General features: G+C 38.2%; 1 protein-coding gene across 1 annotated transcript; it reads right to left on the bottom strand.

The window, feature by feature from the left end:
* Positions 1-3,884: 3,884 nt before the first annotated feature.
* Positions 3,885-15,297, bottom strand: ZNF157 (zinc finger protein 157). The gene is given in 4 exon segments (XM_037062376.1): positions 3,885-5,054; positions 5,954-6,049; positions 6,341-6,467; positions 15,124-15,297. Coding segments are annotated over 4 exon segments (1,380 nt in total). The 5' UTR covers positions 15,139-15,297; the 3' UTR covers positions 3,885-3,912.
* Between the last annotated feature and the right edge of the window lie 1,930 nt (positions 15,298-17,227).

Here is a 17,227-nt window from a genome sequence, read left to right as displayed (position 1 = left end):
GACCTTACAGGCAAGAAGGGGCTGGAAAGAAGTATTCCAAGTCACGAAATCCGAAGACCTACAGCCAAGATTGCTTTATCCAGCAAAACTTTCATTTAGAATGGAAGGACAGATAAAGTGCTTCTCAGATAAGGTCAAGTTCAAGGAGTTCATCATCAGCAAGCCCTTCCTATATGAAATGCTAAAGGGACTTATATAAGAAAAAGAAGATGAAAAATATGAACAGTGAAAGGACAGCAAATACACAGTTATTAACAACCACACCTAAAACAAAAGCAAACCAAGAGGACAGCTAGATCAGGAGTGGAACCATAGAAATGAAGAACACATGGAGGGTTAGCAACAGGGGGGTGGGAGGAGGAGAAGGGGGGAGAAGGCACAGAAAATAGCATAGATGGTAGGTAGAAAATAGATAGGGGGGAGGGCGAGAATAGTGGGGGAAATACAGAATCTAAAGAACTTGAGACACGTGGTTATAAACTAAGGGGGGAGAATGGTGGGGGAGGGAGTGTGCAGGTGGAGGGGAATGAAGGGGGTAATAGAACAACTGTAATGGTATAATCAATAAAATATATTTAAAAGAAATTTGGGAAGAGTGATACGTATTTCCTTTCATGACTCAGAGAGCGTGAAAGCTGCACATCCTTTCCCCATACCTTGCCCTATTCATCTCTTCCACCTGACTGTTAAATGTTTTCTGAACTTTTTATGAAAAAAAATCAAACTTTATGTTTTAAATGGATAAGTTGGAGATTAGAAGAATTGATGAGATAACATCTTCATAAATTAATATTTAGTAAATGGAGGTGAGGCATTCTGTATATGAAATGCAGAAAGTAATATATATATATTCAAGTGTATGCTAGATTGGGGGGCCATCTGATAATTAATTCAAATATCCTGGATTATCATAATCATTATAGGACATTCAGGGAAAAAAGCAAAAAAAAGGCATATAATTTAGCATCAATTTACTATGGCATAGTCACCAAATACTAAAGGTAAAATATTTGCTTTTGCTTATCAAATAAGGTACAATAGAAAACATTCTCAGACAAAGTTGAGGTTTGCTGTTAACAGACCTCTACTACAGAAAACTCTAATGGGTATTTTTCAGAAAATGATTCTGGAAAAAATGCAGAAAGGAATAAAGAGCAATCAAGGCGATGAATATGGGAGTAAAACAAAATGAATGTATAAAGCAAAAATGTTTTCTGTGGAGATTTGCATGTATGTGTGTTTATACACACACACATATTGCATATAAGAATATGTATAAACCCCATAATACATCATTATATTTTGAATTATAATACATACATTATGCTCATGTGAGCAATGTTTCTATTAACAGATTAGCTTTCAAAGATAATAATTGGAGAAAACCATAAAATATTATTGAAGGTCCAAATAGATACATTAAAAATAAAAAAGACAAACCAGTTTCATTCATGAATGGAAAGGTTTAAAGCCATTTTATACTTTTCAGATTGGCAACAATTTGAAAGACTGATAGTAAGTCTTGGTGAATATGTGGGAAAATGTAAACTTTTTCTCCAACTTCTCATTAGATTGTAAATTAGTACAATTTGGAGGGAAATTCAATTATTATCTTTTAATTCACTGATCTGAGAGAGAAAGGAAAAAAAACATTGATTTGTTACTCCACTGATTTATACATTCATTGGTTGATTCTTGTACATGCCCTGATCAGGGATTGAACCTGCAACTTTGGCATATTGGGATGATGCTCTAACCAACTGAGCTACCCATTCAGGGCTCAATTATTTAATAAAGTTGAAAAACTTTTATGTTAACCAGAACCCAGCTAGGAGACAGAAGCCTTATCAGTTATTTTAAAAGAAAGCCCTTACTATGAAGAATTCTTAACTGGTAATGAAGTTATTAATCATATAAATGAAAAGACAAAAAAGGGAGCATTAAAGTTATCATAGAGGTAGCAACTTCACAAAGAAGCCAGGCTAGAGTAATAAGGGAAGAAATGAATCTATTAAAAATTAGAAGGTTGGAGGAGGGGGTCTCATGTGGCTAGGACTCATATCTCTAGTGGCACCAGCCAGATGCTGCTAATGCCTCTAGAGGATTGGGGGACCATAAGGCTGTTGTGTGAATGGTGGAAAACTGCAAACTGGATTAAACTGCTGCTACTCTGAGGAACTGCTTACTGCCCCAGTGAAGACGTAATGCCAGCCTGACACTCAGATAAACAGGGAGGCCCAACAGGGAGCAGCTGACAAGACAGAAATGTGTTTTGTAGAGTCACGGCCCCACATCACAAAGCACAGTACAGAAGGATAGGTTTGGAGCTGGTACGCAATAGCTTAATAACTGGCATACTCCCTACACCCTATGACCCATCAGTTCCACTTCTAGATTTAGACACTAAACACAGAAACAACACAAATGCCTTTCACTGGGGGAATGAAGACAAATGAATAAACCAGAACTATATTTATCAATATGGATGTATCTTAGAAAGGAAACATTTTATGAAAAAAAGCAAGCTGTGGAAGTTTAAACATAGTGTGATATCATAATTAAAGTTTTTACACACAGACACAGAAGGACAACAGTGTGGTGGTTACCAGAGGGAAGGAGAGTGGGGGGAGTAAAGGGTAGAGGGGATCAAACATGGTGATGGAAGATGATTTGACTTTGGGTAGTGGCCATACAACACAATATACAGATCATGTATCATAGAAATGTACATTTGAAATCTATATGAGCTTCTTAACCAATGTCACCCCCATAAATTTAATAAAATAAAAAACCAATACATCTATAAATAAACTTTAAAAAACCAATATATCATTATATATTGCAGAATTCATACTATATTTAAAAAACTCAGGGTATATTAAAACTCTAAACATTGCAAGAAAAATTTTAACTTTGGAGGAAAGTATAAGAGAAATACTATCACCTTGAAACTGACAATATTAAAACATAAAACTTGAGCAGAAGAAAAGAGTTAACAAAATTAAAGAACCACTCATAGTCTGGGAGATCTTTGCAACACACATGACTAAAAAAGAATTTTTATAGTCTCATATATTAAAAAACAACAACAAATAACATTTAAAACAAGAGATAAGCCTGACTGGAGTGGATCAGGTGGTTGGGCATCATTCCACAAAGCGAAAGGTCACTGGTTCGCTTCCCCATTAGGGCACATGCCTGGGTTGCAGGCCAGGTCCCTCGCTGGGGTGCATGTGAGAGGCAACAAATTGATGTCTCTCTCTCATATAAATGTTTCTCTCCCTCTTTTTCTCCCTCCCTTCCCCTCTCTCTAAAAATGAATAAAATCATTTTTTAAAAACCCCAAGAGGTCAAAGATAAACTGCCCATTAGAAAACAATGAGCAGCCCTAGCTGGTGTGGCTCAGTGGATTGAGTGCTGGCCTGTGAACCAAAGGGTTGCCAGTTCAATTCCCAGGCAAGGATACATGCCTGGGTTTTGGGCCAGATCCCCAGTAGGGGGTGCACAAGAGGCAACCACACATTGATGCTTCTCTCCTTCTCTTTCTCCTTCCCTTCCCCTCTGTCTAAAAATAAATAAAATCTTTAAAAGAAGAAAAAGAAAGCAACGAGCAAAAGGATATAAATAGAGAATATGAACAGTCAATGCACAGAAAAAAAACCAAATAGCCAATCAACAGAGAGGAAGATGTTCAACTTCACCACTAATTAAGAAAATCCAAATGAAATAACAACAACGAGCTATGCCCTAAGGGGATCAGGACATATTTTCACACCAATGTAGGAGTCAAACTGTAACAGGTGCATTCTGTGTGCTCTGGTGATCAGATGGTCCAAATGGGCTTGATCAGATGGTCCAAATGGGCTTGATCAGATGGCCCAAATGGGCTTGATCAAATGGTGAGGGGAATCTTCACAGAGAAACTTTCTCCACAGCATAAGGCAAGTGCCAGCCTATGTGCATTCTCTGATGTTCTGTGACGTGTGCTTTGTGACAAAAGGTTTTCCTGCATTCTTGACATTCAAAGGGCCTCTCTACTGTGTGAATTCGTTGATGTTCAATGAGACGTATTTTCAAATAAAAGGCATTTCCGCATTCATCACATTCATAAGGTTTCTCTCCTGTGTGAGTTTTCTGGTGTTGACAAAGGGATTTCTTCATACTAAAGATCTTTCCACATTCACCACATTCATAAGGTTTCTCTCCTGAATGCATTCTCTGATGTTCGATGAGGCGTGCTTTAACATAGAAGGCATTACCACATTTATTACATTTATAAGGTTTCTCTCCTGTGTGAATTCGCTGATGTATCCCAAGAGATGAGTGCACCCTGAATGATTTTCCACATTCCTCACATTTATAGGGTTTCTCACCTGTGTGAGTTCTCTGATGATTATTGAGAGTCGTCCTCATTCTAAAGAATTTCCCACATTCCTCACATTTATAGGGTTTCTCACCTGTGTGAGTTCTCTGGTGTTGATTTAGGGATTTCTTTGCACGGAAGTTTTTCCCACAGTCATCACATTCATAGGGTTTCTCCCCTGTGTGAGTTCTCTGATGTATCATGAGGGTTGCCTTCTCAGAAAAGGTTTTCTTACATTCAGTACATTCATATGGTCTCTCTCCTTTGTGTGTTCTCTGATGTAGAATAAGTTGTGACTTCCTACCAAAAGATTTCCCACATTCATTACATTCAAAGGGCTTCTCCCCTGTGTGAGTTCTATGATGAGCAATGAGGTATGATCTTGCACTAAAGGTTTTTTCACAGTCATTACATTTATAGGGTCTCTCCCCTGTATGTACTCTCAGATGTTCAATAAGGTTTGGTTTCCTACAGTAAGTTTTCCCACATTCATAACAGTCAAAGGTTTTATATCTTGTATGTGTTCTTTTATGCCCAACAAAGCCCATTTTCTTGTAGAAGACTTTCCCATATCCATTATATTCAAGAGTTTGATCCAAAGTTTGAATCTTCTGATGCTGAAGAAGGTCATTATCATGCCTGGGGGCATTACCCCCAACAGAATTGTTACCACACAGCAGCGAGAGAGATCCTTTTAAAACAAATTGGATCATATCACTCACTCAAAACCCAACATGGCTTTCCTTGTCACAGTATAAAATTAAATTGCTTAACACAGTCTATAAAACTCTACATAATTTGGCCTCCAGCTTATGTTCTGATATCACCTCTTAACACTCTCACCACCCACACTCAAGCTACACTGCCCTCTTTGCTATTGCTAGGATATATCACTCAGACTAGGCTTGGCACTTCCTGATTTCTGTGCCCAGAATATTCAAAATCTACATGGCTACATCTCTCTCACTTCACTGATATTGGTGCAATGATGTTACCCTTACCAGAAAGTCTTCCCTGACCACATTCTTTAAAAGTTCATAACTTGTCATTGACTATCTTTCTTACCTTACATTGATTTTCCTCTCACTACCAAACATTATGTATTTGTTTACTACTGGTGTATTGTCCTCATGTAGAATTACAAGCTCCAGGAGAAGAGATATTAATTTATTCATGCTGGACCCCCATACCGGGAACATGACCAGCATATATCTGACACTCATGAATGTATGAATGAATGCCCACAACGGAAGGCATCCCAGGCAACAGAAAGAAGGAAGGCATTGAGAATACTAAAGAGAGACTAGTTAAGGATAAATGTCTAAGATGAGGCAGGCAGAGATTAATAAGTAATAAATAACCACAAAAATCAAGATAAAATAGGAAAGATCACTTAAGTGTGAGCATGATATTGGGATATGTGATTTAGACATCTGAAGCATACAGACTTTCTGTCCTCCAGTCATTTTCAAAGAACGAGGGCCTCTAAAGAAAGATTGCTGAAAAATACTGCCAAGAGGTAACCTTAGACCTGAATTCCTGGGCTCCTATCTTCCCTATTATCCATATGTCCAGTTCTTGCTCACTCACCTTGGTAACCATGGCCTGAGGATTCCTCCTCTAATACCCATAGATCTTCTCCTCACTCCAACTTGCAGATCATCTCTGGTTTGGCCACGCAGAGGCCTGTTAATGGGAAATGGCACAGGACATGGGCCAACTTGTCTGAGCTTTAGGGCCTCTGATGGAGGAGGAAGGTGCATCTTCATGAGCTGCGCAAGGAAGGGGGCCCATTTAAACCTTTCAGCAGGGGAAGTAAGAACATACACACTCTTCCTGGTGCCCCAAACTGATCAATCATCTGTGATCCTTGAATCTAAAGCTAAAGTATCATTAAACTCTACAAAGGCTGTAAACATACAGCAACCAAAAAAGGAAACACATGATACAAGGAGTTACATGGACAATAATCCTCACCCACAGATGCCAAGTTGCTGTAGTTCTCCAGCATCACATCCTTGTACATAGTCCTCTGAGCAGGGTCCAGCTGCTGCCACTCCTGTCGAGTAAAATCCACAGCCACATCCTCGAAAGACACAGATCCCTGTAACAACAATTTGCAATGATCAGAATGGGACACATGGAAAAGATGTTTTGGAATTAATTCTGTCAGTAGTGCTATTGAGAATTGACTAGGAAAACTACACAGGATACATCTCCCTATCTTGCTTGATATTATACTTTTTGGGGGCAGAGGGACCCAAAACAGCCTTGCTTCTATGTTACTTTATCAATTCATTAAGAAAAGACTACATAATACTGAGTTAACACTATGTACTTTGACCTGCCCCAGTTCCTGGGAAAAGAAAAAGGAAAAAGGAGGAATGCCTGCCCTCAAGGAGCTCATCTCCCAGTAAGGATACTTGTATATGAACACATCCCTGTGGTGAGCTATTACAGGAGCTATACTGGACATATATACAGGGTGCAATGGGCTTTTACAAGGGAAAGAACCAGATTGCATTTTGTGTTATGAGACTGAACTTCACTTGGGGAGGTAGCACTTTGAATCCTTAAATAAGAATATCATTTCTCTCATGAATATGGGGCAATAGCATAAGAAAAGGCAGGAAGACACAAAACACAGGTAGTGTGTTATAGAATTACATAGCACAGTATGACAGGAAAACAGTGCTTCAAGCTGTGGTGAGATAAAAGGCTACAGCAGCAATTTCAAATGGTGTGATACAAGTATTTTTAAAACATGCAATACCTAACTATTTAGTCAGGAGCACTGACCTCTTTCCCCTTAGACTATCAGATAAAAAATGAAAACAGCCAACACAATAGCCATCCAGTGTGAATGAGTCAAAATTATACATATTTTTCTCAGATTGGCAAAAAATTTTTTTGGTGTGCTGCAGAATTTTAGTTATTAGTTCATGTGTGTTGTGAGATGAAAAAGGTTGAAAACTGCTGGGCTATAGAGACATTCAGGGGTCAGACAGTGGAGGGATTATCAACTTTTTTTCTATAGATCATCAGTCTCCAAAATACTTGTCTCCCTATACTATCAGAATATTTTCTGACCTTCCCACAATATATTTATATTTATATGTTACACAGAATAGTATCAAGTGGGAGAAAGGGAGACCATATTATTCCCAGGATAATGGCATGAGCAGCTGAGTTGAGGCTGGTGCCATATATTGAGATTAGCAAAACAGGAAAGAACAAGTGTTGGCAAAAGGAGAAATTGAGATAGATCTTGGACCTGAGCTAGAGTGTTTGTGCTACATACTAATAGAGATGTCCAGCTGGCAGGTGATTCTGGAGCTCAGAAGAGAATGCTTAGACCAATAATTGCAAATACTGAAGAAGGCATGCTAGTACTGAAATATGCTAAGAGTAGATTTCAGGTGCACTCAGCATACAAAAAAGGATAACTATGTGAGAAGATATGTGAATTAGCTTAACAACAGTACCCATTTCACTATGTTAATATATGCATATCAAGTCATCATGTTGCATACTTTAAATATATACAATCTGGGGTGGGGACTAAGGAAAGGTTTATTAAAGGTTTATTGATCAAGAAGGCACCAACTGAGAAGATAGGAGCCCTAGTGGTACCTCAAATCCATCTTCAGAAACTACAGACTTCAATTTTTTTCTAGTATTTTTCTCTACTAAAAAAAAAAAAGAAATGAAAACACAGACTTCAGGCTTCACTTATGTCAAGGAAAGGAAAAATGGGAGGAGCTGCTTTTGTAGAATTCAAGCCACAGGTAAAATTCCTCTAATGATTAACCTGTCTACATGCAAGACTAAGCAGAAACTATCAGCCTGAGGGCCATGGGAAGAAAGCAAGCTTAAATAAGATGGAATCAGAGAGAGACTAAGCTTTCACTCTGTTACAATTCCCCCCTCTTTTTTGTTCATTACTTAGTCTTGAGGGAAATAGGGTAATCAGTAAATATATACAATTTTTATAAATAAATAAGTAATAAGAAGAAAGAAAAAGGGGTTAATTAAGTGTACTATGAAAAAGTATTAACTCAGCCCTGGCTGGTGTAGCTCAGTGGATTGAGCTCCGGCTGTGAACCAAAGGGTCGCTGGTTCGATTCCCAGTCAGGGCACATGCCTAGGTTGCAGGCCAGGTCCCCCCAGTGGGGGCCACATGAGAGGCAATCACACCCTGATATTTCTCTAACTCTTTCTCCTTCCCTTCCCCTCTTTCTAAAAATAAATAAATAAAATCTTTTTTAAAAGTATTAACTCAAAGGCAACCCTCAGCATATAAATATAAACCTCCTTAATTACCAAAATAAATTTAGAGGAAACACTCAAGAGAAAAAGAAACACAGTAAATATGATGAGATCTGTCTGGGAAAAGTCTAGCCATTGTTAATATAATGAAAATAGTTTGCATGACATCGATGTAACCTGGCAGCCAAGGACAGTGGACTGGAATGTGCATGTGTGAAGAATGACAACTTCACTGAACTAGTCAGTGGGAGAAGTAGATGCTATTGAGTGAGCATGTGTACTATGTGGCCGTTGCATTCAAAATGAGCAAGTAAATCAATGAATCTGCATCAGATTTTATGTCAAGCTTGAACATTGTTCTGAAAAAACTATTCAGATGATTCAGAAGGCCACTGCTATGGGCAACTGGTGACTGGCAGCTTCATCACAACAACACACTCATGCATCAAGTCTTGTGCAGACTTTTTTGGTACAACATCAAATCACCCAAGTAACTCAGCCCCACTACAGCCCAGATTCAATGTTCTGTGATTTCTGGCTTTTCCCAAAACCAAAATCACCTTTGAAAGGGAAGAGATTTCAGACCATTGATGAGATTCAGGAAAATATGATAGAGCAACTGATGTCAATTGGGAGAACTGTGTGAGGTCAAAGGTGCCTACTTTGAAGGGAACTGAGGTGTCATTGTCCTATGTATAATGCTTCTTGTATCTTGTATCTTCTTCAATAAATGTCTCTATTTTTCATATTACATGGCTGGATACCTTCTGGACAGACCTCTTATAACAAATATACATAGTAATTACAAAATATTTAAAATGAGAAGATTGAGAGCAAACATATTTGTATTATTTATATTATGAAACAGTAATACAAATAAATGTGTATGGGCTTACCTCACCTATTAAAAGAAAAAAGGTTTTCCCATTGCCTCATAAAGCAGAACCCAACACCATGCTATATATACAAGAAACAAGCTTAAAACCCGGTCATTCAAAAAGGCTAAAATTAAAGAAATGGACAAAGATTTACCAAATTAAGACAATATAAAAGCTGGGATTAAAATCCTGGTAACAGACAAAGTAATACCCAAAAGTAATTATATCAGACAAAGTAGGATACTTTGTAATGTTAAAAACTTTGTCCAGCCCTGGCTGGTGTAGTTCAGTGGATCGAGTGTGGGCCTGCGAACCACATGATCACAGTTCGATTCCCAGTCAGGGTACACGCCTGGGTTGCAGGCCAGTTCCCAGCAGGGAACTCACGAGAGGCAACCATACATTGATATTTCTCTCCTTCACTTTCCCTCTAAAGATAAATAAATTTTTAAAAATCTAAAAAAAAATCTTGTCCACAATGAAGATATAACAATAATGACATTTGTGAATACCTATGTACAAAGTAACACAGCAATAGCCTATATTAACCAAAACCTACAGGAATGCAAGAAGAAATAGAAACATTCTCTAAAGGGAGACTTTCAACATACTAGATTAAGTGGACAAAAAATAAGTAATGCTATAAAAGACCTAAACAACATAATCAATAATGTGGAACTTCTATTTTCATAATATATTTATTGATTTTAGAGAGGAAAAAGAGGGGAGGGAGACAGACAGACATCTATATGAGAGAAAAACATCAACTGGTTGCCTCCCATACATGTCCCAACCAAGTATGAACATACATACCCACAATCTAGGTATGTGCCCTGACTGATAATTGAATCCACAGCCTTGTGGTATATGGGAGAATGCTCCAACCACCTGAACCATACTGGCCAGGGCAATAATGTACAACTTTTAGATGTGTGTATATGGGGGGGGCCCAAAAATGGAATTTATTTATTAAAAATTGTTTTTTTATTCTTACATGTTTAAACTTAGGTCACCTTCAAAGTACTCTCCATTTGATGCAATACACCTATCAAGACATTTTTCTCACTGTTTAAAATAGTTTTTGAACTCATCAATTTGATGCCTTTTAGTGCTTCTTCCATTTTTTATTTCACTTCTTTCACATTGACAAAATGTTTCCCTTTGAAGACTTTTTTTTATCCAGGGAAACAAAAAAAAAGTTGCTGGAGGAAAGATGGGATGAGTAAGGAGGTTGGGGCATGGTGAGGCATGCCGTTTTTGGTTGAAAACTGCTGAACAGTCATTGCAGTGTGGGCAGGTGTGCCCATTAATCACCCATATTGAAATGAACACATTGAAAGAGTTTTCGAAAAAAATCACTGAAGCTGAATGCAGCCTCTCACAACAACACCAGCTAGTAAACTGATACAGATGGGTTCCTAGAACATTTACCTAGTGGGGGAAGCCTGTACTACAAGGGGCCTGCCCTATAGAATGTAATTCTGTTTTTTTGGGGGGGAGTCCCCCCATTTACATATAAAACACTACATAAATATCTACTCACTGAGTTGTACACCTGAAACTAATACAGGGGTGGGCAAAAGTAGGTTTACAGTTATTTGTATGAAAAATAGTACAATAATTAATAAATAATAATATAATGAACTGTTTCATTTACTTACAACTATAAACCTAGTTTTGTCCACCCCTGTATAATATTGCATGTCAACTATAATTTAAAAAATAGAAATTATTTAAATGTTAGAGTTAGATATTGATTTTGAAAAATCTCTAGGAATTAAATCAATGTTTTTAATTTGTTTTTTTTATGTATGCATAATAGTGAACTTGATTAAAATCTATGTTTAAACATCAAAAAACTGTGGCACATTTACAGAATGGGATACTATGTAGCAGAGAGAAAAAAGGAACTCCCAGCCTTCATGACAGCATGGATGGAACTGGAGAGCATTATGCTAAGTGAAATAAGCCAGGCGGTAAAAGACAAATAGCATATGATCTCACTTTTAACTGAAACATAATCAACAAAAGAAAAAAGCAAGCAAAATATAACCAGAGACATGGAAATAAAGAACACACTGACAGTAACCAGAGCAGAATGGGGAGGAGGATAACAGAGCAAAGAGGAGGAAGGGTCATCAAGGAACATGTATAAAGGACCCATGTACAAAGAAAACAGAGGGTGGAGGATTGAATATGGGAGGTGGGGGTGGGTAGGGCAGGGGAGAAAAAAAGTGAAAGTAATGGGTGAAAAAGGGGACAAATGTAATTAAACAACAATAAAAATTAACATAAAATTAATAAAACTCTACATCCGGATCATACAGAATATACTGGGTACTTTTTCTCAAGTACCTATGGAACATTCACAAAAACTGAACATATGCTAGTGCATAAAAACAACAATCTCAGTAGGTTTCTTAAAATAAAAATATTACAAACAACTGATCACAACCAATAAAGAAATGTAAGAAATAAAAATTGGCAAACTGATCATAAATTTCATATGAAAATTAAAAAGGCCTAGAATAGACAAAGCAATTTAAAAAAAAGGGACAAGATATGCATTAGCTAATTTCAAGACTTATAAAGTTACAATTTTCAAGACAGAGATTTTTATAGAGATACACACACACACACACACACACATATGAGACAAAACAGAGTCTAGAAATGACCCATACATATATGGTCAATTGATGTCTGAGAAAGGTGTCAAGGATATTCAGTGGGGAAAGACTACTCTTTTCAACAAATGTCTCTGGAACAATTGGACAGTCATACTAAAAAAATTCATTGTTCTCAAGTATATTTACTGAACTGTTAAGTATAAAATGAACTCCAAAAGATAATATTATGAGGAATTTTCAAATGAAAACTTCTATTTTTCTCATTGTTTAGACAAGGTAGTATCTATCAGGTCACTCCATTGTAAAATCTCCAATTTGCCCTATGTAATTAATGAGCAATCTGTGGGGACACACCTTAAGATTACATAAATAATTTGTCTCTCATTAAACTTTCAACCAATAACTTTGGCATCCACCTATGATTTTTGCTTGGCTCAATGGTTGCAAAATGGTTATTTTTTAAAATAAGATTTTATTTTTTTTTAGAGAGGGGAAGGAAGGGAGAAAAACTTTAATGTGTTTCTCTCACACACACCCCCACTGGTGACCTGGACATTAATGTGTTTCAGAAACATTAATGTGTTTCTCTCACACACACCCCCACTGGTGACCTGGACCCAGGCATGTGCCCCAACTGGGGATCAAACCAGTGACCCTTTGGTTCACAGTCCTGAGCTCAATCCACTAAGCCACACCAAACAGGGCTATTTTTCAAACTCTATCATTCTTTCCACATTAGTAATTGTCATTAGGCATTAAGGAAGAGCTTTCCTTTCTCTGTCGTTCATTCATTTATTCTGAGTATGGATTCATGGTTTATCTTGGTCTCCAGCCGGGGATCCGAGGTCATGTGTGTGTAAAATGGACAGGGAGTAGAAAAGAAACTGTTCTGTGACTCTTTGACACAGAAGAACAATACACCAGTTGATGTATTAAGATACAACAGTTGATGGGATTAAGGTGAAAATTAGGGTGAAAATGGGAATGTTTGAATGAATTTTATGTGAAGTAGTTACATATCCTTCATCTAGATGTATTATTGATTTGGATACTATGTCTGACTGGGAAACACTTCTATCTAGTATTGCAAAACAGAAGCAATGTAAGTTTACCCTTTGGCCCATATTACTTGCACATGATAAACGAGAATCTTTAGAACTGTCCAATTCCATCCATACAAGTTTTTATTTTGAAGCAGTATAGAATACATGATGGACAAAAAGAGATTCCCACTTTATTTTTTAAAATATTTTATTTATTTATCTTTAGAGGGGAAGGAAAGGAGAGAAATATCAATGTATGGTTGCTTCTTGTGAGCCCCCTGCTGGGAACTGGCCTGCAACCCAGGCATGTGGCCTGACTGGGAATCGAACCGCAATGGTGTGGTTCGCAGGCCCGCGCTCAATCCACTGAGCTACACCAGCCAGGCCAGATTCCCACTTTAATTAATGACATGTCAGAAGCTGGAGTGCTGGTCCAACAAATTCTCTTTAGAATTCTCTTTAGAATAGACCTGTGTGGCCCATGAAAAAGATGGATGGCTCAGGGAGACTAACAAGACTTAAATAAGTTAGTACTGCACACAGCATCAGTAGTTCCTGATATGGTTCAACAGTGAAAATACAGGAAGCTAAAGGAGACTGGTTCTCAGTGACTGATCCTGCAAATACTTTTTTCTCTACCACAATATTGGAAAACAGTCAACTGCCATTTGCTCCCACATGGGAAGGATCTCAATTTACATTTATTGTACTGCCAAAGTAGTATTTGAATTCAATAGTTGTCATAATTCAACTGCCATAATTTGGTTAGAAAAGATTTGAACGTGATGCAGGTCTGAAGTATAGTAACAGATTTCATTGATGACATCATGATAATATCAGAAACTGAAGCTCGAGCTAGACTTAAATGCAATAGTGACACATATTTATCAACAGAAGCTTGTTGATAAATGCAATAAAAATCCAAGGGCCCAGGGAGTGAAGAAGTGAAATTCTTAGGAATAATACCCTGGGTAGGAGCTGCCTATGACACTCCACAGACAACCAAACATAAACTGCTCTTGTTGCCTACCTCTGGTATGAAGCAAGAAACAACACCTAATCAGTTACTTGAATTTCACAGGATACACATTCCACGTCTATGAATATCACTAGCTCCTCTCCAAAAAACTACATAAAAGAGGTCATATTTGAATAAGGCCCTGAAAAAATATAACCTATGTCTGAACAACAATCCACAACAGCTCACCCTAGCTGGTGTGGCTCAGTTGATTGGAGCTTTGTCCCATAGACCAAAAGGTCGCAGATTCAATCCCAAGTCAGGGCGTGTACAAGAAGTCAACCAGTTTCTCTCTCCCTCTCTCCCCCTCTCTCTCCCTCACCTTCTATCTTTCTCTCTAAAAGCAATGAAAAAATGTCCTCAGGTGAGGATTAAAAAAAGCAATAGTTCTTTTGATGCCTTTGGACACTCATGCATGATCCACACTTAGACATGATTCTTGAAGGGTGTGCAAGTTGGATTAACGAAGATGGAAGCCCAGTAGGCTCATAACCAAAATGACCACAATGACAAGGATGGAGGTTATGCATGGATTTAACAACATAGACTTCCAGTCACCAAGTGTGACCTGGCTACAGCAGAGAGCCTAATTTGCCAACAGCAAAGAACAACACTGAATCCCTGATATGGTACCATTCCCCAGGGTGATCAGCCAGCTATCTGGTGGCAGGTTGATTCCACTGGATCACTTCCATCATGGAAGGAGCAGCACATTATTCTTATTACAATTGACAGTTACTCTGGATATGGATTTGCCTTCCCTGCATACAACGCTTCTGCCAAAACTGCCATCTATGGCCTTACAGAATGCCTTATCCACCATCACGGTATTCCACACAGCATTACTTCTGATCAAGAAACTCACACCATGGCAAATGAAGTGCAGCAATGGATCCAATCTCATGGAATTCACTTGTCTTACCATGTTCCCCACCATCCCAAAGCAGTTGGCTTGATAGAATGGTGGAATGGCCTTGTGAAGACTCAAGCAGGCCTGTGAAACAACATGGAATTCCTGCAGGTCCTGAAGCACGAACTGTAGAAGTCAGTGGCCACAGTAGCTTCTTCAGCTATATGCAAACTTTCTTCAGGGCAAATCCTGTTGGTACATTAGTGGGGGAAGACAAAAATGAAAATGAATACTATGAAGATAACAAGCAGTTGTTTGGTTGTCACCAATGTGTTATATATACAGTATTTCTCTCTCCTTATCCACGGGATACATGTTCTGGGACATCCCCCCCCCCCCGTGGATGCCTGAAACCACAGATAGTGATATAGCCACAAGCCAAAGAACAACTTGAACTGCTGGAAGCTAGAAGAAGCAAGGAAGGATTCTCCTCTAGAGCCGTCAGAAGGACCATGGCTCTGCCAACACCTTGATTTCAGACTTCTGGCCTCCAGAACTATGAAATAATAAATATTTGTTGTTTAAAGCTAAGTTTTTGGTCATTAGTTATGGCATCCCTGGAAACTAATACAAATTGTATTGTGACATGAGGTACTATAATAAATATCTAAAATGTGGAAGTGATTTGGGCTTGGGATAATTTGTAGAATCTGGAAGAATTTTGAGGTGTGTGACAGAAAAAGCCTGGATTGCCTTGAAGAGACTATTGGAAGAAATATGGACATTAAAGGCACTACTGCAAAGGCCTCAGAAGGAAGTGAGAAAGGCAGTAGAGGAAGCCTCTATCATCCTAGAGAATATGTGTATCATCATGAGCAGAATGTTAATAGAAATATGACTATTAAAAGTGCTTCTACAGTGAGATTTCAGATGAAAATAAGGAACATGTTATTAGGAACTGGAGGAAAGGCTACCCTTGTTATATAGTGGCAGAAAATATGACAGATTATGTTCTATGGTTGTGTGGTAAATAGAATTTATAAGGGATTAACTTGGATATTTAGCTGAGAGATTTTCAAGCAAAGTATTGAAGGTATAGCCTGGTTTTGTCTTGCTGCTTATAGTAAAAGGTGAGACAAAAGAACCATATTGAAGAAGAAGCTATTAAGGAAAAAGGAACCAACACTTGATGATTTGGGATATTCTTGGCCAACCCATATTGTAAAGAATGCTAAAATTAGAAAATTCAGCGTTGGGAACTAGTGTTACGGAGAAAAAGTCAAGAGTGTGGCTAGAGAATCTTTTCCTGAAGAGATTAGGTATGCGACTCCTGGACCTACTGAACCATCTAGGAATAGAGATGGGATTATCTAGTAAAGATCTCTTGTCTCATGGGAACACACACAAGATAGCTACAAGGCTTTTGAGAAACACTTCACACTTGAACTGAAAGGGACAGACACAGGCCAAAATGAGAGAAGGCTGTCAGGCTTCCAAAATTTTGTAGGTAGGAAAACTTCTGGTGGAACCACTTAGCTGTAAACATATGCTGCTTTGCAAAAAAGGAAGAATTACTTCAAGAGAAAAGCTTTGGGTGCAGTCAGAGGGTGGAGATGCAGGCCCAGAGGTGGAGGCCAGTGGAATAGTAGGAAGGGCAGGGGTTGAAAGTGTTGCCACAGATCCAATAGATGGAGCCACCACAGCCCCAGAGGGCAGAGAATTATGCCACAAAGAACTAGTTTCAGGCCTTGTGTATGGATGTGGTTGTGAACAAAACTAACTCCATCTTTGTGTCCCTGATTTCTTTTCTATTCACATTTTTCATGCTGTGAACTTTGACCAACCTCACTATTCTCAACCAGCATGCCAAAGCCTTACAGTTAATCATTATCTGTTTCTTAAACCTATACAATGTGGCTGTAAATATTCTTGTCAGTAATGGCCTGGATGGCATGACAACTGAGATAAATATCAAACCAGCGTTAGTGTCCATTCTAAGTAGTCATCTATCACAAAACCACCAGGAGGTATGGTTCCTGGCACATACTGCATTCTTAGTCCCTTTGTCTTGTCAATCATTAATACCTAAGGTACACTATAAGAAATATACTGTAACAGCAGTCTGATAGCAAAGAGTATCTGCTCATAATGCTGTGTCACCTCTCTACTCCAATTC

Source organism: Sturnira hondurensis, unplaced genomic scaffold (genome assembly GCF_014824575.4).
Source record: "Sturnira hondurensis isolate 20B ecotype Veracruz unplaced genomic scaffold, ASM1482457v3 Scaffold0013994, whole genome shotgun sequence".
NCBI classification, from domain to species: domain Eukaryota; kingdom Metazoa; phylum Chordata; class Mammalia; order Chiroptera; family Phyllostomidae; genus Sturnira; species Sturnira hondurensis.
This window is presented reverse-complemented; position numbering and strand designations above follow the sequence as displayed.